At 42.3% G+C, this 22522-nt stretch overlaps 1 protein-coding gene across 1 annotated transcript in view; it reads right to left on the bottom strand.

Moving 5' to 3' along the window:
• hunk (hormonally up-regulated Neu-associated kinase) overlaps positions 1-22522 on the bottom strand; it is a 72800-nt gene that overhangs the window by 29440 nt on the left and 20838 nt on the right. The window contains exons 5-6 of the mRNA XM_059650026.1: positions 21505-21632; positions 9746-9881 (exon numbers count right to left, since the gene is read on the bottom strand). Coding sequence (XP_059506009.1) covers positions 9746-9881; positions 21505-21632 — 264 coding nt within the window. The remainder of the gene's footprint in view (positions 1-9745; positions 9882-21504; positions 21633-22522) is intronic.

The raw sequence follows: 22522 nt of genomic DNA, 5'->3' as shown, positions 1-22522 counted from the left end.
ATAGTAAAATGCTGGTGAAAAGAAAACAAACTAAGCTTTTTGGGACCGAAGAGGGTATTTATGCATGGAAGCAGAAAGCATAACTGAGGCATTAAATCAATACGTTGCACCTGTCTTTACCAAGGAAGCAGATGGTACCTATACGATGGCAACACAGGAAGAAATCCTGTCCCTGCAGGAGTTCAAAGTTAACAAGGAGGAGAAATCAGATAAACTGTTTGCGTGGTGACTGAATGAGATATGTCCAAAGATACTGAAGGAAGTGAAAATGGAAATTGCAGAGGCACTGGACATAACTTTTCAGTCTTCCTTAGGCTTCGAGGTGGTGCTATAGGATTGGACAATAATAAACATTACACCCTCGTTCTGAAAAGGATCTAAGGATAAGCCTGGCAATTATAGGCCAATCAGTTTAAGTTTGGTGGTGGGGAAACATCTAGAAATGATATTCTAGGTGATTAATAGTGACCTGGACAAAGCTAGATTAATTAAATACAGCTAACATAAATTTCTTATGGGAAAATCATGTTAACTAAGCTGCTTCAGTTTTTTGAAGACCTAACAGAGAGGGTTAATGAAGATAATGCTGCCGATGTGATGTATATGCAGTTCGAAGAGGTGTTTGATGCAATGCCACACAACAAACCTGTGGTTAAACCTACAGGTCATAGAATAAAAAAAAAGTAACAACATGCATACAAATTGTCCGAGGGGTTGGAAAGACAGAATAATTGTCAAATGGATATTTTTCAGGGTGGAAGGTGTTTTGTGGTGGAGATCCCCAGGGGCTCAGTATTGGGACACTTGATTCACCTGCTATATATATCAGTTCTGCGCCGTCATTCACTATGATCATGGCTGTTCATCCAACCTGTTCCCACTTTCTCCCGCTGCCCCTTGATCCCGTAAGCCCTAAGAGCTATCTCTAACTCCTTCTTGAAAACACTCAATGTTTTGGCTTTTCTGTGGCAGTGAATTGCACAGGCTCACTACTCTCTGGGTGAAGAAATTTCTTCACATCTCAGTCCTATATGGCCAACATCCTCAAATTGTTAGCCTTCGTTCTGAATTCCCAGGTCATCAGGAACATCCTTCCTGTGTTTACCCAGTTTAGTCCTGTTAGAATTTTATAGGTTTCAGTGAGATCTTGCCTCATTCCTTTGAACTCCAATGAATATCATCCCAACCGATTCAGTCTTACTTCATACATTAGTGCTGTCATCCCAGGAATCAGTCTGGTAAATCTGTATTGGATTCCTTTCATAGCCAGATCATCATTCTTCATATAAGGAGTTCAAAACTATGCACACTACTCCAGATATGGTCTCACCAAGGCTCTGTTCAGTTGCAGCAGGACATGTGTGCTCCTGGACTTGAACCTACTTGCTATGAAGGACAGCATACATTTTATACATAGCATCCATTTAGAACTTGGAGTGTAGAGTCATTGAGTCATAGAGATGTACAAACAGAAACAGACCCTTCAGTCCAACTCGTCCTTGCTGACCAGATATCCTAAACAAATCTAGTCCATTTGCCACTATTTGGCCCATATCTTTCTAAACGCTTCCTATTCATAGACCCATCCAGATGCCTTTTAAATGTTGTAATTATACCAGCCTCCATCACTTCCTTTGGCAACTCATTCCATACATGCATCACCCTCTGTGTGAAAAAATGTTGCCCCTTAGATCCATTTTAAATCTTTCGCCTCTCACCTTGAACCTACATCTTCTAGTTTTGAACTCACCCATCCCAGTGAAAAGATCTTGTCTATTTATGCTGTCCATGCCCCTCATGATTTTATAAACCTCTATAAGGTCACCCCTCAGCCTCTGATGCTCCAGGGAAAATTACCCCAACCTATTCAGCCTGTCCCTTTGCACAAACCTTCCTATCCCCGCAACAACCATGTAAATCTTTTCTGAGCCATTTCAAGTTTCACAACATCCTTCCAATAGCAGTGAGACCAGAATTGCACACACTACTCCAAAAGTGGCTTAACCAATGTCCTGCACAGCTGCAATATGACCTCTCAACGCCTATATCAATGCATTGGCCAATAAAGGCAAGCTTACCAAACGCCGCCTTCACTATCCTATCTACCTGCGGCTCCACTTTCAAGGAACTACGAACCTGCACTCCCACACCCCCAAATCGGCATAAATACCGCCCTTTCCCAGCTATTTTCAATTCTCGCAAAGGAACACAACATGTTAATTCTGCTTTTCTCCCTAATGTTGAGTATTTCTAGCATTTTCTGTTTTTATTTCAGATTCCAGCATCTGCAGTTCTTTGCTTATGTCATGTGTTAGGGGTTGCCCTCTAACCATTAGTGGGAGGTCACTAAGAGGAGCAAGGGGATTCTGAAAGGTGCAGGTGTCTGTCAGTGTTCCAGGATGTGAGCACTGAAGTGAGCTGCCCTCTGCATTACATGCACAGACCTCCATGACCCAGCTGCTGTGGTCACAGATGATCTGCACATCCACAAAGCGGAAGCCTTTCTTATTCATGAAGACTGCCAATGGAATCATAGAATCCCTATATTCCACACAAAAGCCATTCGACCCATCAAGTCTGCACCGACCCCCGAAACAGCATCCTACCCAGTCCCAACATCCCCATGATGTCCCCATAACCCTGCATTAATCATGGTCAATCCACCTAACCGGCACATCCTTGGATACTATGGGCAATTTAGCATGGCCAATCCATGTAACCTCCACATTTTTGGACTGTGGGAGGAAAATGAAGCACCCAGAGGAAACCAATGCACACACAGGGAGAATGTGCAAACTCCACACAGTCGCCCAAGGCTCAAATCAAGCCCATGTCCCTGGTGCTGTGGGATAGCAGTGCTAACCACTGAGCTACCATGTTGCCCCTGCCTTTGGGACGCCCTGATGTATGTTTGGGTACATAACAATTGCCTCACTGGCCCTGTGGAAATTCTGCCCTGGCAGCAAAGCTGACTGCTCTAAGTGCGCAACCCACAGCAGGAAGTGAATAAATTGGTCAGCCTTGGCTAACACAGCCCCAGAGACCATATGGATACGGCTGGGAGAGGGTCCCTCGGAGAATTTACAGAGGCCCCACTGGCTCTGTGATATGATGAGCTGACATAGAAACTGACAGCCACCATCACCTTTAAGGCAACCGAGAAAGGATTCCTTCTTCATCCCCGAAGTTGTAGGTGCTCATCCAGCAAATGGTGAATGTAGGGTCCAATGTCTTAGTATGTCCTGAGGTCTCATCATCAATGACAGTCCGTTAGAGAAACAGCTCTCTCGTTCTCTGTAGATTCAGACCTGGCCCAATGCTTACTGCCTATGTGGACTGTCTCAGACAGACTGAGCCTCTGAAGCTGTTCCGCAGCCAGTGCCAGCTCCTGCTGTTGCTGGAGCTCTCGCTCTTACTGCTGCTACTCGATCAGGTGATGCTGCAGTTTATTCTGAGGGGTAAGATGGCCAGAGAGACAAGGTCAGTCTGTGCTATCCTGCTGTTGCTTTCAAGAGATTTGCAGAGACACAAGCAGTGTTTCTCTTAGGTATTTGCACCGCCAGCCTTCCCCATCCTGCCTCGGAGAATCTGACTCCTCATAATGTTTCCCCATCCTGCCTCGGAGAATCTGACTCCTCATAATGTTTCCCAGTGACCTCATCCTCTCATACTGACTGGATATACACACATTCCCGCCTCCCCCCAGTTCAGACTGACTGGAGCAAACCATCGCCTGAAATCTCCACCCTCCCTTTCATGGTTCCCTGTGATTCAGGCACTGCCACTCCCCATTTCTCATTTCCCTTCTTCTGTGCAACTCAACTATCTGCAGCTATTTGGAATGTGTACTGAAGCTTCCTGGTCAGCCATAATCTGCCCTCTGTTTGCTGTGGGCTAGTTCATAGAATCATAGGATCCCTACAGTGTGAAGCAGGCCATTTGGGCCATCAAGTCCACACTAATCCTCTGAAGAGCATCCTACGCAGACCCACACCCCAGCCCTATCCCTGTAACCCTGCATTTCCCATGGTCAATCCACCTAATCTGTACAGCTTTGGGCTGTGGGAGGAAACCAGAGTACCCGAGGAAACCCACACAGACACAGGGAGAATGTGCAAACTCCACACAGACAGTCGCCCGAGGATGGAATTGAACCCTGGTTACTAGCATTGTGAGGCAGCAGTGCTAATCACTCAGCCACTGTGCTGCACTAAACTAAAGGTGCCCAGCATGGGCTCCAAGCACAGAACCCCAAAGTTAAGAGTTCCATGCTGTGCCGACTGAGCTGGCCAAGTCTGACCTGTGTACAGAAATGGCCCAAAGGAGGCAACCTGCCTTGCTCCATTTGGGCTGGTCATCTGTATTTGGAGAAGTGACAGCACAAATCACTGTGAGCATCATTTACAGTTGTCTCACTAGAAGGACAAAGCAGTAATGGGTTTTTCAGATGATGGTGACAAATTGAAATTCGCCAATTCCACGCCAATTTTTGCTATCAGTTTCTGAAGCATCAAGTTTGTCAGTTGGGTACAGGTTATTCGAGAAGGTGAAGTTAACTCTTAATGAGTTGTGGTATTAATGAGATGTAGATATGCAAACACATGCAGAGAGGGTCCACACTGTTTTCTGGTGACACACTTGACCCATTATCTGAAGCAGGGGAACTTTATCTGGAAGCTTCTCTCGACAGCACTGAATCTGATCTTTGACTCTCAGCCAATTAGATTCACCCACTACCATCGTTTTTGCCATGTTGGGGAGTGGGATATCTAGTCCACAATGATGTGATAAAAATTGTGGAACCAGTAAATCTGCACAGTACAGAATCCTCACAGTTCAAAAATATCAATGTGTAACACGCAAATAATATTGAAATGAATAAATCATGAATAAATGGAATAGTTTCCATTTAAGTAGATCTTTGGCATACTTCACACCTTCTTGAAAAGGACTTTCTCCAAAACATCAATTGTTGCTCCTCTCAACCTGAATCCCCAATTGAGAGATAGTAAGAACTGCAGATACTGGAATCACCTGTCACCATCCCACCTACATTCCCCAGCCCTCCTCTCTCTATTTTGTTCTGAGCTCCCTTCCCCTCCCCCATTTCTGAAGAAGGGTCCCGATCCGAAATGACAGCTTTCCTGCTCCTCTGTTGCTGCCTGGCCTTCTGTATTCCTCCAGCTCCATACTATGTTATCCCCAACTGAGAAGATGTGTGACTGATTGAGATTTCTGCCCGTAGTGCTCATGAGCTGGGTTTTGGGCAATGCATGGCGATGGCAAGGTTTGATTCACCTATCTCTGCACTTTTTCCTTCCCCCAAAACTTCAATGGAAACCTGAAACTGATGATGTAAACAATGACAAGTGTGAAAACCTAGGCTTTCCCATCCTATAATGCCAGTGGGTTAGGAGTCAAAACTAGAGCTAAACTGTGAATCAATTACGAGACTGGGATTGTGGGCGGACTCTCCTCAATACTAAAGCAAATGTGACATCACAAAACCTTTTGACATGTTTAATCAATTTGCTGCCTGGGTACAAAAATGTTGTTTCAAAATCCCCAGAGACTGCAAAAACTCAAACCAGTTATCTGTCACAAGAAACTACTTGTTCTATTTGTTATTGACAAACTGGGCTTTAATGTCAAAAATGCAGAGGGAAATGGGTCAAATTTAAAATATGCATCAAGTATGCTCTTCTTTATTTGGTTGGAATTTATTGTAGATTCTTCATTCTTGTGTTATTTTGTAGTATTAACCCAGTTGCTTTAGATTGACTAATACCACCACATCAAATTAGCACATTAAATGTTCACTTACTATCATTGCCCATTACTTGATCTTTGACCAGTGAAGCACATATTTTTGTATATCACAGTGGTATGAAATCTAAAACCTAATTAATTTTTGAGAGGAACTGATTAAACCATATTTGTGTGACAATTCTTTTGTTTGCTAAATATCCTACAACATTCTTGAAATGATATCTTTGTCTATAGTGAGGTTTCAGGCTCCTGAATCTAGCAAAGATATTTTATCACTGTCCACTTTTAAAAATAGAAAATAACGTAGCTGTGTCCCAAACTATACAAGGTAGTCTGTAATAGGTTGCTTTCAGAAGTCAGTAACTTCTTGACTCACAAAGAAGTGAGTTTACTCTCTCTCTGCTATCAGTGGCAGGCTGATGTCATTCTGTGTCTTCCTCATAATCTGCTTGGCTCAATCCTGAATTAGCTATAAATGATCAGTTCTAACTTTTCTTGATTTGTTGATCATTTTTACAAATGTTATGCCCCCCTCCCCTTCTCGAACTTTCCTCGCTACACATCATTCTCTGACTGAGAGGATCATGTGGTTACAATGACCAGCTCCCAGGCTTCTTCCAAAATCCATTCCTGAATCAATTATCAGAGACATATGTGACTCAGGATCCAACTTCCTTGTGGCTCTGTATCCTGCCACAGTGTATGGATGTCTAGCACATTGACCCATCACACAGTCTCCTGTTAATCCTCTCTGATCTTAATTTAAAGTGAATACTCCCACCAGCAGAGAGGCTTGATTTGAATTCTCTGATCTAACACCCACACACCTTCTGTGCTGTAATTTTTAAGAACACCAGAGTGGAGCTTGTAATTCAATTACATATAGGTGTCCTTGAATTCTTCTATTTCTTTTTAATTGAAGTGTGTAAAGCACATAAACAGATACTCGATTTAGATGGTAACCACTGAATGCAGTTTTGCAACATAAATGCGACAGAATCAGCCCTTCCAGATGGCCTGGTTATTGTGCAGGGTCTTTAACGATTTTTCACAGATCATCTACTGACCACGGGGATGGGCAATGGACACCAAAGTATGGACAGGTACCTGATCTAGATAGCATTGAACGGTATTTTCCAGTCTGTCCTCACAACAGGGTGTCAACCATAGCTCAGTTGTCACATATTCACTTCAAATTTAGAAGCTTGTGGGTTTAAGCCTCACTCCTGAAGCTTGAGGGTAATATCTGAGGTATTATATGTACAGCAGGAGTGTCATACTGTTAGAAATGTCTTATTTACAGTCAGACATGAAAATAAAGCCCTGTCTGCCTTCTGAGGTGGTGATAATAATTTATGAAGAGAATTATTTTGAAGAGAAAGGGTTTTCACAATTGTGTCCCATGTATTTTTTAAAAACAATAGCACCTGTAGCAACAAAATTTCCAAAAGTACTTCGAGGAAATTATAAAGCAAAGCAGATATCCAAGTACATTGGATATTGGCTGACTCTTAAAAGGCAAACGGTGGTACATAGCATAGACATAGAACATTACAACACAGTACAGGCCCTTTGGCCCTCGATGTTGTGCCAACCTGTCATACCGATCTCAAGCCCATCTAACCTACACTATTCCATGTATGTCCATATGCTTATCCAATGACTACTTAAATGTACCTAAAGTTGGCGAATCTACTACCGTTGCAGGCAAAGCGTTCCATTCCCTTACTACTCTCTGAGTAAAGAAACTACCTCTGACATCTGTCCTATATCTTTCACCCCTCAATTTAAAGCTATGCCCCCTCGTGCTCGCCGTCACCATCCTAGGAAAAAGGCTCTCCCTATCCACCCTATCTAACCCTCTGATTATTTTATATGTTTCAATTCAGTCACCTCTCAACCTTCTTCTCTCTAATGAAAACAGCCTCAAGTCCCTCAGCCTTTCCTCGTAAGACCTTCCCTCCATACCAGGCAACATCCTAGTAAATCTCCTCTGCACCCTTTCCAAAGCTTCCACATCCTTCTTATAATGTGGTGACCAGAACTGTACACAATACTCCAAGTGCGGCTGCACCAGAGTTTTGTACAGCTTCACCATAACCTCTTGGTTCCGGAACTCGATCCCTCTATTAATAAAAGCTAAAAGTGGACAGAAAATATTTAACATGGTGCTCAGTTACAAGTGGTGTACCAGAAGGATCTCTTCCGGGTCCTCTTCTATTTGTGGTTTTTGTAAATGATTTGGATGAAGGGAGAGAAGGGTGGATTTGTAAGTTTGTGGATGATACGAAGGTGGGTCGAGTTGTGGATAGTGCGGAGGGCTGTTTTAGGTTACATAGGGTCATTGGTAGGGTGCAGAGCTGGGCTGAGAAGTGGAAGATGGAGTTTAACCCTGAAAAGTGTGAGGTGATTCATTTTGGAAGGACAAACTTGAAATCAGAACACAGTGTTAACGAAAAGATTCTTGGCAGTGTGGAGGAGCAAAGGGGTCTTGGGGTTCATGTTCACAGTTCCTTGAAAGGTGCCACCCAGGTAGATAGAGTTGATAAGAAGGTGTATGGTGTGTTAACTTTCATTAATAGAGGGATCGAGTTCAACAGCCATCAAGTTATGCTCCAGCTATAGTAAAGCCTGGTTCGGCCACATCTGGAGTATTGTGTCTAGTTCTGGTCGCCTCATTACAGTAAGGATGTGGAAGCGTTGGAAAAGGTGCGGAGGAGATTTATCAGAATGTTGCCTGGAATGGAGGGTAGGTCTTATGAAGAAAGGTTGAGAGAGCTAGGGCTTTTCTCTTTAGAATGACCAAGGATGAGAGGTGACTTGATAGAGCTGTACAAAATGATCAGAGGTATAGATAGAGTGGACAGCCACAGACTTTTTCCTAGGGTGGAGATAGCTATTACGAAGGGGCATAGTTTTAAAGTGAGTGGATGTAGATATAGCGGAGATGTCAGAGGTAGGTTCTTTACTCAGAGAGTGGTAGGGGCATGGAATGCTTTGTCGAGAAGGTAGTGGTGTTGGCCTCATTAGAGGCATTTAAGCAGCTATTAGATAGGCATATGGTGATAGTATAAGGTAGGGGTAGAGGTTAGATAGATCTTAGGATTAGGGTAAAAGTTTGGCACAACATCATGGGCCGATGAGCCTGTACTGTGCTGTAACGTTCTATGTACATGAACAAATAATGGGCAAAATAATGAAAAGCTAATCCTGTGTTAAGTTTTATGTAAGCTGTAAAAAAGAAAAACAAGATACACTGATGGTAAAGCTGAGAAACAGAATTCCAGAACTGTTGTCCAGGCAGCTGAAGGCCCTAATTCAACGGTAGCACAAATGAAATTCACAAGATGCCTGAGTTAGAGAAATGCTAAAATCTCAAAGTGTGTGAGGCAGGATGGCATTGTAGAGACATGGAGCAGCAAGGCCTTGCATTGAGGGGCGTTTGAAAACAGGAATGAGAATATGCAGGAACTGATGCATGGCACCAAATAGGGTGATTGATAAAACTCTGTGCAAGTTAGGACACGGGCATCAGAACTGTGGAATAGTTTTGAATTTATGGACCAGGTCTGAACTAGTCAAACCTTGAGATAAGAAGACTAAGCATAAGGATTTCAGCAACAGTCAAGCAGGGACTGGAGTAGAGTCAGGAGATATTGCATATGTGAAAAACAAGTGACCCTAGTGATGGTGCAGCCTTATTCAAGGATGATAATGGCAGATCACTAAGGTCATTTAGTTTACCTGCAGTAGTAACTGAAGGCCATTGTAGGAATCTAGATCTGACGTTGCCCTCTCCCTTGTTCCCCATCTGCCTGATTTGTCCTCCCACCAAAAAAGTGTGAAGATTTTTCACTATCAGCCTCTAACACTTCTCCATAATCATGTGGCAGAATGCCTGCTGCTGTGAGACTCAGGCCTAATATGGCCAATTGAAACATAAAGTGCTACTTAACAGCAGCTCATTACACCTTACCTGTCTGGGTAAACATTGCTGCATGTGGGTGTCCCTGGATGGCTGTCATTCAGCCAGAGATCAGACAGTACCTGCTGGACATTGGGCCTTTGAACAGGGTCAGGTTCGAGTAAGGATCGCAGAAAGTTAACGGCAGCTGGAAAAAGAATATTGAAAATGGTCATACTGTAACGATTGATCATTGTGCCGATAAATGTGCTGAAGTATTAGATGTTGTACAATCCACACAAAAACACACACCAAACCCTGCATTTTCACATTTTAAAATTGGAGCTTTAAATTTGTGCCAACTGATGCCTCATTTTGTTTTTCAAACATTTTAAGGTATCCACCTGATTCACAATAATATAATGTTAAGAGCAGATGGTTTAAACCTCTGACAATGATTAAAAGTTTTGCAGCCTAAAATATACAAATGAAACTTCAGTTAAGATTATAAAGTTACATCAATGGGCTACACTTCTACCCCTCAATGCATTAAATATATAACATTATCAACTTTCATCTGAACATACATGTAAGAAGCAAAAAATATTGACAGCCCAAAAAGGAACAGCTCTTCTGTTAGATTTGAACTTTAACATTGATTTTAAAAACACTGCATGCTTACTATTTCCTCTTTACAACATTGTCTTCAGCATACGAAAATTACCAAAGAACTGCAGATGCTGGAAATCAGAAACAAAAAGAGCAATTGCTGGCAAAACCCACCAGATCTGAAAGCAGAGATAATGCTCTTCAGTTCTGAAGAAGTGTCACTCAAACTGAAACATTTTCTCTCCACAGGTGCTGCCGGACCTGACAAGATTTTCTAGCAATTCTTGTCTTCATGATTTCGTGATTGCATTCAGTAGGCTTTGTGCATCTCCTGTGCAGCTGTAACTAACTGCATATGCCGCACTCTGTCTAAGCACGCGTCCTCGTTTGTTATGAACTGCCTGTACTGCTCACAAAATAAAACTTCTCACTGTACTTGGTTACAAATGACAGCAATAAATCAAGTCAATCAAATGAGTATTACAGTAGTCAGTTATATTTCCTTTCCTTTCCCATGTTTTCCCCACCAACCTTTAGCAGCCATTCACTAAACTCAGCTGTAAGATGAGTGAATTCTCTTTGCAAGCTTCCATTAATACAGTCCTAACTCAGACATTGGGAAATGCATGCCTATGATCACATTTTTCTCCTGTAAGAAACAAGTAGTCCTCAGGTAGCCTCTCACAGCGTTGCTGTCCAGGTCAGATGATCAAAACTCCATTACATAAGTTGTAGAAACTATGTTTTCTTATATACTGATCCATCACTTTTACTGTGAAAACATATGGAAAGATGAAGCAGGAGCATTTTCCTTATTTTAACAAATAGTGATTCTCAAGTCAACAGGAAATAAAGGGATTTTGCCTTCTGACAGAATGGAAATCAAAACAATATAAATAACCTGTACAGAAAGAGTTCTATATATTACGAAGATAAGCAAGTAGCCTTCAATTAATGTATCCTTGACTTAAGTTCTTCTGCTGTTAATTATAAGTTGATTTTCACCATATGGTAAGAATGCAGGCATATCTTTCAAAACTCTGGAGCTATTTTAACCATGCTATATTATTTTAAAATATGGCATTCAATTCTAATTGCTGGTGACCATTGTTTCTGCAGCACTAAATATACAGGATTGTTTTAATTCAAACCTGAAATAACGCCACAGAGACTGATATCCCATCACTAAGTTACCCTTTATTTACACGTGCACAGTACTGATCCAGCTCGCTCAGTGTCAGTTCTCAGAGTGAGCAGAACCTCTGACACTCCTGTTTTATATCTGTCAGCCAGGGCTCCCTGATTGTAACAGGTTAACTTCTTCATTCAGGGAATTGACTGACCTCATTACAATCACTGCATTCTTTCCCCCTCCTCTACATCCAGGGACAAAGACCTGTTGTTTTTCTTATGGCCTCTCCTGGGGTGGTTCTACACTGGGTCTAGTTCCTCTGACTCAGCCTTGGATAAGGAGTGGCACGGTGGCTCAGTGGTTAGCACTGCTGCCTCACAGTGCCAGGAACCTGGGTTCAATCCAAAAATGTGCAGGTTAGGTGGATTGGCCATGCTAAATTGCCCATAGTATTCAGGGGTGTGTAGATTAGGGGGATGGGTCTGGGTGGAATGCTTTGAGTGTCGGTGCGGACTTATGGGCTGAAGGGTCTGCTTCCACACTGTAGTGATTCTATGATAAGGGCAGTGTGTACCAGTCTGCAGTATGGCTCTTGCACCCAGAGCATCTTGGAAGCAATCCATTCTCTTCTTCAGGTGATAAGGGTGTTGGAGCTGCAACATTTGCCGTATCCATCTCAGACTCCAAGGTTTCTTCGATGCCAAATGGAGGAGGAGAACTTGCAACTTCTGACAGCCTTGCTGGATGTTCTGAGGGGCTGTGTATGTTTTGCCCCTGCCCCATTTGTGAATTTGCAGTTTTCATGTTATCAACGTGCTTGTTCAGGACCACCTCATTTGCATGTCACAGGACCTGACCTTGCCTCCTTACCACGCAGGGCCATTTCCATGGCTTCAGCACCAAACTTCGTCCCTTGAAGTCAAATGACTCTCTCACGTAGAGTAATCGTGGTCCCGGCATTGGCGTTCCTGAAGCCATTTCATCACCCCTGCTCCCCACAAAGTCCAGGAAGGTCAAATCTAATCCGGTGAGGTGTCCCTACCCATTAGCAACTCTGTTAGAGCTAATCCTGTAGTTGCATGAGGAGTGGTCTGATAACCAGACAGGAACTGGGACAGTCTGGTATTGAATGACATTGGAAGCTGTGTCTTTAAGCCTGCTTTCAAAATTTGGACTGCTCGTTCTACCAGACCATTGGATGATGGACAGGATGGTGCTGTTCTTATACGCCAAATGCCACTCGACTTTAGGAAATACTCAAATTCTCTGCTGGTAAATGACATCCCATTGTCTGTGACCTACACTTCCAGGAGCCCATGTACTGCAAAAGATGCACACAGCTTTTCTACTGTCATCCCTGCATTTGATAGATGGACTGTGTGCGTGTCGAACCACTTTGAATGAATGTTGAGCCCGTGAAAGGACTTGCATAGTCAACCTGTAACTGAGTCCAACATTTACCCAGCCATTTCCACAAACGCAGGGGAGCTGCTGGCAGTAATTTCTGTTCTTGTTGGCAATCAGGGTACTGCTCCAGTAATGCAGCTACCAGGCATAACTTCCTGCCAACATCTTCATTTTGGACATACCTGGATGGGCCAGGTGGAGATCAGCAACTTTTGCCTGGGGCAATCAGTCTTGCTCCCCACGATAAAATGCCGTACTCTATGATGACCTGGTCTCACTGCATCCAGAAAGATTTCAATTCTGTTTGTAAGGGCCTTTTTGTTTCCCCCATCACCACCAGCCATTTTAGTTTTGCTAGGCCAGGCCTTTTTGTGTCCTCAGTTTGATATTGTCAGCAGTGACTGAAAAGGTGCCCAGAAAGTTTAAAACCAGAATGGACTCTTCCAGTGGCAGCACCGGTGGTATTTGCGAGTGAGGGGCAGCTTAAGACATCTGCAGTTGTTACTTGGCCTCCCTGACTGTTCCAATTTGTAATTTTACGCACTTAGAATGAGAGTCCACCACTGAATTCAACCTGAGGTTATGGAGGTCAAGGCATTTATTACTATTGCAAATTTACAACCGTAAAGGCAATGGTAGAACGTTCTCACAACAAAGAATGACTGCCATACCTTCCTTCACTATCTGGGCATATTTCCGTTCAGCCAAAGTCTGGGAAGCGTATGCTGTTGCGTGTTCCTCTCCATTGGGCCATCTGTGAGCCAACATTATCCTGATATTGTACAGAGTGGCATCACATGTCAGCACCAAATCTCGCTTGGGATTATGGTGTCCCAACACTTCACACAATGATAGCTGCTTCTTCACTTCCCTACAGGCTACATTTTGGGTACGAGATCATCCGCTGAAAAATGGCACAGGCTGATGATACTCCAAATGGCAGTCTCAAATATTAGTACAAACCCTTATTACTGTCACATGTACTGAGATTTAGTAAAAAATATTGTATTGCATGCTAACTAAACAAATCATACATTACATAAGTGCATCGGGGTATTATAACAGAATGCAGAATATAGTGATACAGCTACAGGGAAGGTGCAGAAAAGGCTCTAATATATGATAGATCCATTCATAAATCTAATAACAGTGGAGAAGAAGCAACATTGTATTTGTATATGTTTTCAAACTTTTACATCTTCTGCCTGATGGAAGCGGGTGGAAGATACTTTAACATTTAATTATGTTGGCTGCTTTCCTGAGGCAGTAGGAAGTACAGATAGAATAAATTGAAGGACATGAAGAACAGCCATGAAATTAGCCCACAGACAATGCTATCCTCTGAGATCTCCTGCTGCTTGGTGTTAGGGTAATGTCTAACTTGTTCAGTAATTGATGTTTAGGCAACTCAATCTGCACCTCACCCCACAAACAGCAGCTGTTACACCAATGCATGAGATCGAGTCATACAGTCACAGAGCTGTACAGCATGGAAACAGACTCTTTGGTCCAACTTGTCCATGCCAACCCGATATTCTACATTAATTTAGTTCCATTTGCCAGAATTTCATCTATATCCTTCTGAAACCTTCCTGTTTGTATACCCATCTGGATGCCTTTTAATTGTACCAGCCTTTCCCTGGCAGCTCATGCCATACATGCACCACCATCAGCATGAAAAAGTTGCCTCATAGGTCCCTTCTAAATCTTTCCCCTCTTATTTTAAACCTATGTCCATTAGTTTTGGACTCTCCTACCCTGGGGAAAAGACCTTGGCCATTCACCCTATCCATGTCCCTCATGGCTTTACAAACCTCCACAAGGTCACCCCTCAGCCTCTGACACTCCAGGGAAAATAGCCCCAGTCTACTCAGCCTCCCCCTATAGCTCAAACTCTTCAACCCTGGCAACATCCTTGTCAATCTTTTCTGGACTTTATCAAGTTTCACAACATACTTCCTATAGCAGGGACACCAAATCTTAGGAGAACTCTTTTGTAAAAGGGAAAGTTTATATTTTTTTTATATTCATTCATGGGATGTGGGTGATGCTGACTGGGCCACCATTTATAGTGCATCCCGAGTTGCCATTTTGAAGATGGTGGTGAGCTGCCTTGTTGAACCATTGCAGTCCATGTGCTGTACGTAGGCCCACAATTCCATTAGGGTGGGAGTTTCAGAATTTTGATCCAATGACATGGAGGGAATGGTGGTATATTTACAAGTCAGGATGTTGAGTGGCTCAGAGGTGTGGTGCTCTCATGTACCTGATACCATTGTCTCTCTAGATGTAAGTAATTGTACGTTCAGATGGTGCTGTCCCAGGTGTATTGGTGTAGTGTATTTCTGCAATGTAACTCACAGATGGTACACACTGCTGCCACTGATCATCGTTGGCAGAGAGATTGGATGTTCATTGATGTGGTGCCAATCAAGTAAGCTGTTTTGATCTGGATGGTGTCAAACTTCTTGAGTGTTGTTGCAACTGCACTCCTCCAGGCAGTTGGGAGAATATGCCAAAACATTCCAGACTTGGGCCTTGTAGATGCTGGATAGGCTTTGGGGAGCCAGGAGATGAGTCATTTGCCACAGTATTCCTAGCCTCTGACTTTCTCTAGGAGCCACAGTATTTATATGGCTAGTCTACTTCAGTTTCTGGTCAATGGCAACCCCGAGTGCTGATAGTAGGGGATTCTGTAATGGTAATGCCATTGAGTAACAAGGAATGATTGTTAGATTCTCTCTTGTTGGATTTGGTCATTACCTTGTGCTTGTGTGGCACAAATGTTACTGGCCGTTGTCAGCCCAAACCTGAATACTGACTAGGTCTTGCTGCATTGGGATATGGATTGCTTTGGTATCTGTGCAGTTGTGAATGGTGCAGAACCTTACATAGTTGTGCAATTGAGTTGGAGAATATTTTCACTTATTTCGCTTCTTGTAGTCTCATTTCTGTTAACTTTCTGCCGTCACTCCATTTCCTTTACTTGAAGATTAAGGAAGACAAAAAGAAACCTGGGTTATGAAAACAGAAAGTCATTTTACAGTTAGGTCTGTGTCTGCCAATGTTACTTCTCCAGTGAGATGTAGCAGAGGGGATACTTATGCAATGCCTTATGTATATGTGCCCCAACTTGTAAACATGTGAAATCAATTGAACTGAAGTTAATTCAGATGGTGAGGTCCATCTGGAATGCTATTGAGAGCCCCCATCACCTCCCTTGGGAATGGGGAACATAGCTCTCTAATGCTGAACCTTTCTCAGGATCTGCGAGGCCGAAAAGACACGAGGGGTAAATTTTCTAATAGAGGGTGGTTTGTGTATGGAATGAAGTTACTCAGGAGGTGGTAAATGTCGGTACAATTACAATGTCTTAAAAGCCATTTGGATAAGTACATAAATGGGAAAGGCTTGGAGTGAAATGGGTCAGGAATAGGTTTCACTAGTTTAGTTTGGAATTATGTTCGGCACGGACTGGTTGGACTGAAGGGTCTGATTCTATGCTGTACGATCCTATGTCTCTTCTTTAACTCAAACAGCGCTGAGGAATGGTGATGGCTGTCTCTACTGGTTAGGATCAGTGAACGACCCAGACCATAAATAAGTCATGGCAGGATGGGGGTCCAGGGATGGTGAGCGGGCTGGGGGGGGTGGCACCGACAGCATGGTGATGGTTCTCAAGGACCTGTGCCACCAGTCGTTTCCTCCTTCCAATGCTTGGTCATGATAACCAGAGATTTGGTTTTCAGGCCAACAAGCAAACATGAAAAGATACGTTTTTAGGTTTCCACATGATGACAGCCTTAATCCTTCTCAGTTGAACAGCAATGTTGGCTGAATGATGACTCTAAGTAGGCATTAGTTGTTCAGTTAAATGCCTCAATTAAAAGTGCGGTGGTAACGCCATCCATTAGCCTTCTCATTCAGATTTAAACAGGGTAAAGGGAGGAAGGTTGTGGGATCGAATCTGGCACCATCCCACGTGATTAAATGAAATTCCATTCTCCAAAGCTGCCTGAGGGAGTGGATTAATTCCTCCCTCAAGTTAGGAAATAGCTGAATTCACGAGTGTCTATTACTGCAGAGAAAGAAACAAAGTGCAATAAATCTATTGTCACCTTCATTAAAATTACAGCTGCAGCTTAAGAGAATCATTAGAAATATCAGCTTTCAAAATTTTCTCTTACAACCTGCATGCTTTTCCCTATTTGCAGTCCTATTTCTAAAACAAAACAACATTTCTAAAAGATAAAATGGAAAAATCCATAACATATGTCATAGATTATGGCCTCTTTTTATTCAAAAAAGGGGCTTTGACAAAGACTATTTTTCCATGTCTGGATCCAATCTGGTTTGTTTAACACAATGAGAAAATAAAGTGACATAAATTTAAAACAGACCTCAGACACAGTGGGATCATATTATTTGCAGTCAGCCTTGACGTGACTCATTATGACAGTGCTCCAGTGGGTTCCACAGTGTATCATGTTGTTGAAACTGACAATATCTGACACACCTCACTTAACATAAAATAAGGCCAGTTAGTTGGAATGAATTTCGTAGTTTCGGATATAATTCTGTGGTGCTCTTTCAATATTTAAATTTGGAATTGTTCTTGCATCTTTGTGGTATGGAGCACAAAGGTTTTAACGATTAATGTTATAGGATGGTAAAACCATGGTTAATAAAACCAACACAGGTTGGATTCAATCTTCTCACTTTAGGGAATTATCTCATCTGATAACAAAGATTAGGTGAAGTAATGAACAGGGTGATACCACATCCTTTGCTTACCATAACCAAGAGAACTATGAAAAGGCAAACAGTTTGACAATTTTAGTGGAAATACTAAATATTGGGAACTCTTTTCTGATTGGAAAATTATCTCCCTATGGTGGCTTCACAACTTCAGTGAAAGATCTGGTGACAATTCTAGACCTGACTTTTCCATATTTTAACAGTAAGAAAGGAGGATCTTATCTCAAGAGCACGCATCTTCTCATAGCCAATTCAATAACAGCATCTGATTATCATGAGCTGGGCACCATATTCACATGGAGGTCAGACCAGTTATTAAGAATGAGTTGGAAAACCAAATGGACAAAAAACTGTTTTGAAATAGATATTGAAAAGGAGAGGAAGTATTAAATTCTCCTGCTGACATCTAACTAGTGGCCTGTATAAGTTCACCAAAACTTTCCTGCTGTTGTACACTATGGCCTTACACCTTGTGCCAACCTCATACTTCTCTATATTAAACTTCATCTGCCACCTATCTTCCCATTCCACCAACTTTTCAGTGTTCTACTGAAGTTCTACATTGTCCTCTTCACAATTTACAATTCTCTCAAGTTATGTGCCAGACACGAACTTTGAAACTGTTCCCTGCACACCCAGATCCAAATCATTTATGTACCTCAGGGAAAGCAAGAGTCACAGTACAATCCCTACGGGAACTCAACTACACATCTACTCCAAACCAAAAAATATCCGTAACTATTACTCTGTTTTTTTAAATCCCTCAGCCATTTTTTTAAAATCCATGATGCTACTGCACTTCTTATTCCACAAACTCTATCCCATAAGCTGGAACTTGCCCAGCATGGCTCCTGTGTGGCACTGTATTAAACAATCTTTTGGAAATGAATGTGCACCACATCACCTACCTTGCCCTCATCAATCCTCTCTGTTGTTTATTCAAAGAGCCCCAGAAGGTTGTTGGCATGATATTTCCCTATGAAATTCAAAAATCCCGACACATTTTTCCATGTGGCTATTAATTGGATCCTGAATAACCACTTCAAGATGATTCACATCACCAAAGTTAGACTGACTGGATTGTAATAGCTCTTCAAGGCATTTGGCATAATGTCTGCAATTCTCCACTCCTCTGGTACCACCCTGAACCCAAGGAAGATTGAAAGAACATTGCCAGTTTCTCTTCAATTTCCACTTTCTCTTTCTTCTATATTGCTGGATGCACCTCACCCGGCCCTGGTGACTTATCAACTTTTAAATGCTAACAGTTCATTCCAAACCTCTTCCCTATCAATTTTAAACTCTTCTAGTGACTGAGTTTCCTCCTTTGTCATTAGGGATTGGGCAGCATTTGCCTCACAGGTAAAGACAGATGCAAATTATTCATTTAACACCTCAGCCATGCCTCTTGTCTTTATGTTAAATCCTCTTTTCGGTTCCTAATGGCTGTAATCCACTTTTTACCAACCTTTTACTGTGGATGCGCTTTGAGGAGAGTTTGGAATCTCCCTTTATGTTATCTGAACATCTTTCTTTCACAAACCCTCTTTGTTTTTCATATCTACTTTTTCTTGACCTTTTCTGAACCTCTGTATTCAGCTTGTTTCTCAAATCACTAGTTGACACCTCAGTTCTTCTTTGGCTTCATTTCTATTTCCCTTGTCATCCAGTCCATGGATGGGATCCGAATCCAGAACATTAGGCTTGAAAGTTAGGGACACTGTCCACTGAGCCTGGACTGCAGAAATATTCATATTACTACATCCACAATAATAGGAAGGGCCAGGACATAGAAACTGATGTGATTTTAACCCGAACAAAACCCATGCAGTGACACATTGCTAAAACCAGGCCCCTAAATGTGTTAGAAAACAAGCTGGAGTAAAACATGTTCACAGAGTTAATTTATAACCGGCTTGAGAAAGCTACTGCTCAGATTGTGGACCTCAGTGAAAAGTTAATGATTACCCTTAACCAAAACATTCAAAATGTGGAAGTGAGTGGAATCCTTGCAAAACGTTGAGCCACAGTGGCCGTAAGATTTGTCTAGGTTCTATTTCTTTTTTGTGTTTACTTGTGTCTGGATTCAATCTATCTCGGAAGTGCTGCTCTTACATCGCCTGAAGATGTTATTAAATTATTTTGAATCATTTAAGTACTTGGAATCAGAGTTCCCTGTGCTGAGAATCACTGAATTTCAACTGAGTTTAAACTTCTGACCGAATGTATTTATGTTCTTCGGAAAACATGCTTAAAGCAATCAACAAAAGAGGGTCAACTTATCTATTCTTTACAAGTTGTTCAATTGATTCACATCAGCCTGTTGCATAATTGCTATCATAATTGCTACTATGGTTAGCCCATAATTAACCTCAAATGTTATGCTATTGACCACTTCCACAGAGGCAATTACGATGGGCAATAAATGCTGGCCTTGCCAGCAATATCCACATCCTGTGAACAAATTAAAAAGACTGCGCAGCTTAATCATGATTCAATGAGTGAGTTAGCCTATTTCCCACTAAAAATCCCTTAATGGTTCAACAAGCATATCTAGTGAGTAGATGAGTCACTCAGACTAGGAAGGTGGCTAATTCATTTCTAGTGTATGCTTAGCTACGTGACCTTTGGTTGCGCTATAGGTGGGAATTCTAAAATTAACCTCGACACCTTCCCCAAGAAGAGAATCAATTAGGTAACGTGCTCATGGTCATTATCTAGTGAGCCCCTTCTGAAGATATGTGTGTGTGAATACCAGGCAAAGACAATATCGAGCTTAGTTACAATCCAACTACAATTAAAAACTGAAAGAACTGTGGATGCTCGAAATCAGAAACAAAAGTAGAAATTGCTGGAAAAGCACAGCAGGTCTGGCAGCATTCAATAGATAATAGAACCCCTATGGTGTGGAAACAGGTTGGTCAGCCAACAAGTCCACACCAACCTCAGAGCATTACACCCAGAGCCATACCCCTAATTTGCACATCCCTGAACACTATGGGCAATATAGCACAGCCATTCCAAGCAACCTGCACACCTTTGGACTGTGCGAAGAAACTAGAGGAAACCCACGCAGACACAGGGAGAATATGCAAATTCCACACAGACAGTCGCCTGAGGGTGGAATTGAACCCACATCCCTGGTGCTGTGAGGCAGCAGTGCTGACCACTGAGCCACCATGTGGACCAAAATCAGAGTTAACATTTCGGGCCTAGTGACCCTTCCTCAGAACTAGACTACAATTAATCTGGGCATCAACATACACATTCAAGGTTTAATGATCACCAAAGCAGACACTGGTATTTGCGTACCATATCCCAGCAAGAGGTCAAGAGGGAGGAAGGGAGATGAGAGGGAAGAAAGCAGTTGTATTTTCTCATGTAATTTTTAAATAAAGAAATGTGTCATCATTATTCTGGATTATTATTGTTCGATTTGCTTTATGTAGTCCGAAGTCAGCCTTCTTCTCACCAGAATATGGACCTGGATGAACACAACAAGCCAGGGAGCATCAGAGGAGCAGGAAAGCTGACGTTTTGGGTCGGGACCACATCAGTTTAAGAGCCCCATGAGAGGGGCTTGGTATTAAATTGACTCACTAACTAAACGGATCACTCCCAGAAGTGTCTACATTAAAACACAGCTTGAAAGAATTACAATTAACCTGATAAATGCATAAACTTATCTTGATAGGATATCCATCAGCAAATGAAGGGGCTTTCAAATAATAAATTGCATTCGCACTTGGGTCAGAAATGTATATTAAAACCAAAATAACGGGAGTAAAAGAAACTGAAATTTGCAACTGGATTTCCTGTTGATAATTTGCTTTAACTGTACCGCGACAACTGATCCCTTAGCATCGTGTATTAAATAACTGAATAGATCGGCTCTTTCATAATAGAATCATTGAACTGTTATTACCTGATGAGAGATGAGCAGGTAGGGGATTGAGATCTTTATCCACCATTTTCTGATGCAAAGCTCTCAGGCTGAATGGCTCCACAGTGAATGGTAAAGTGCCAGTCAGCATCGCATAAGCATTCACACCACTGAAATTCAAAATTCAAGTTTTAACACGCATACTATCATAAATTGGACAGAACTGTCGTTCCTTTTATTTCCCTGACCAGATCCACCACCCTACCGTATCTCTGGTAAATCAAAGTGTGGGCATTGGGGTGGTTGTGAGTGTAATTGAGTATCTGGTCTGTGTGTGTGGTCTTTCTACATACGCTAGTCAGGAGTTCTCTATTGTTTTTGTACCCACAAACAGAGCTGCGTCAGGACACTATTTAAATGAGCCACAACACATTGCAGCAACCCGGAACTAGGCAAAGCAGAACAGGAGCACCTTTATGGAGTCTTCAAAAGAAATGGATACCCAAAAAGTACAATCCACCATTATCTCCAAGACAGACCACAACAGGAAGACACAGCATAACCAGGCTCATTAATCACCCTACCGTACATCATGGACATTTCAGAGATGACCACAAGACTACTCAGACCCCTAGGTATCAGAGTAGCTCACAAACCGACAACCATCCTAGGGCAGCTACTGTCCCATACCCAAAACCAGCCAAGCATGGGTAATATACAAAATACCATGCAAGGACTGTGTGAAACACTACATAGGCCAAGCCGGAAGAAAATTGACGATATTCATACATGAACACCAACTAGCCACCAAGAGACACAATTAATTCTCACTAGTCTCATTACACATGGACATTGAGGGACACGAATTCGACTGCAATATCCTTAATTGCACAAGCCAAAGACAGACATGCCAGCAAATTCCTGGAGATCCGGTATTCCAACGGGAGCTCCATCAACAAACACTTGAATTACACCCTTTGGATAAACCACTGAAAAATGGAACCGGAAGTGATGGCAACCACCGCAGAAAACCAAAGCATATAAATAACAAGCAGGACAG

The sequence above is a fragment of the Stegostoma tigrinum genome, chromosome 12, assembly GCF_030684315.1.
Source record: "Stegostoma tigrinum isolate sSteTig4 chromosome 12, sSteTig4.hap1, whole genome shotgun sequence".
Classification (NCBI taxonomy): domain Eukaryota; kingdom Metazoa; phylum Chordata; class Chondrichthyes; order Orectolobiformes; family Stegostomatidae; genus Stegostoma; species Stegostoma tigrinum.
This window is presented reverse-complemented; position numbering and strand designations above follow the sequence as displayed.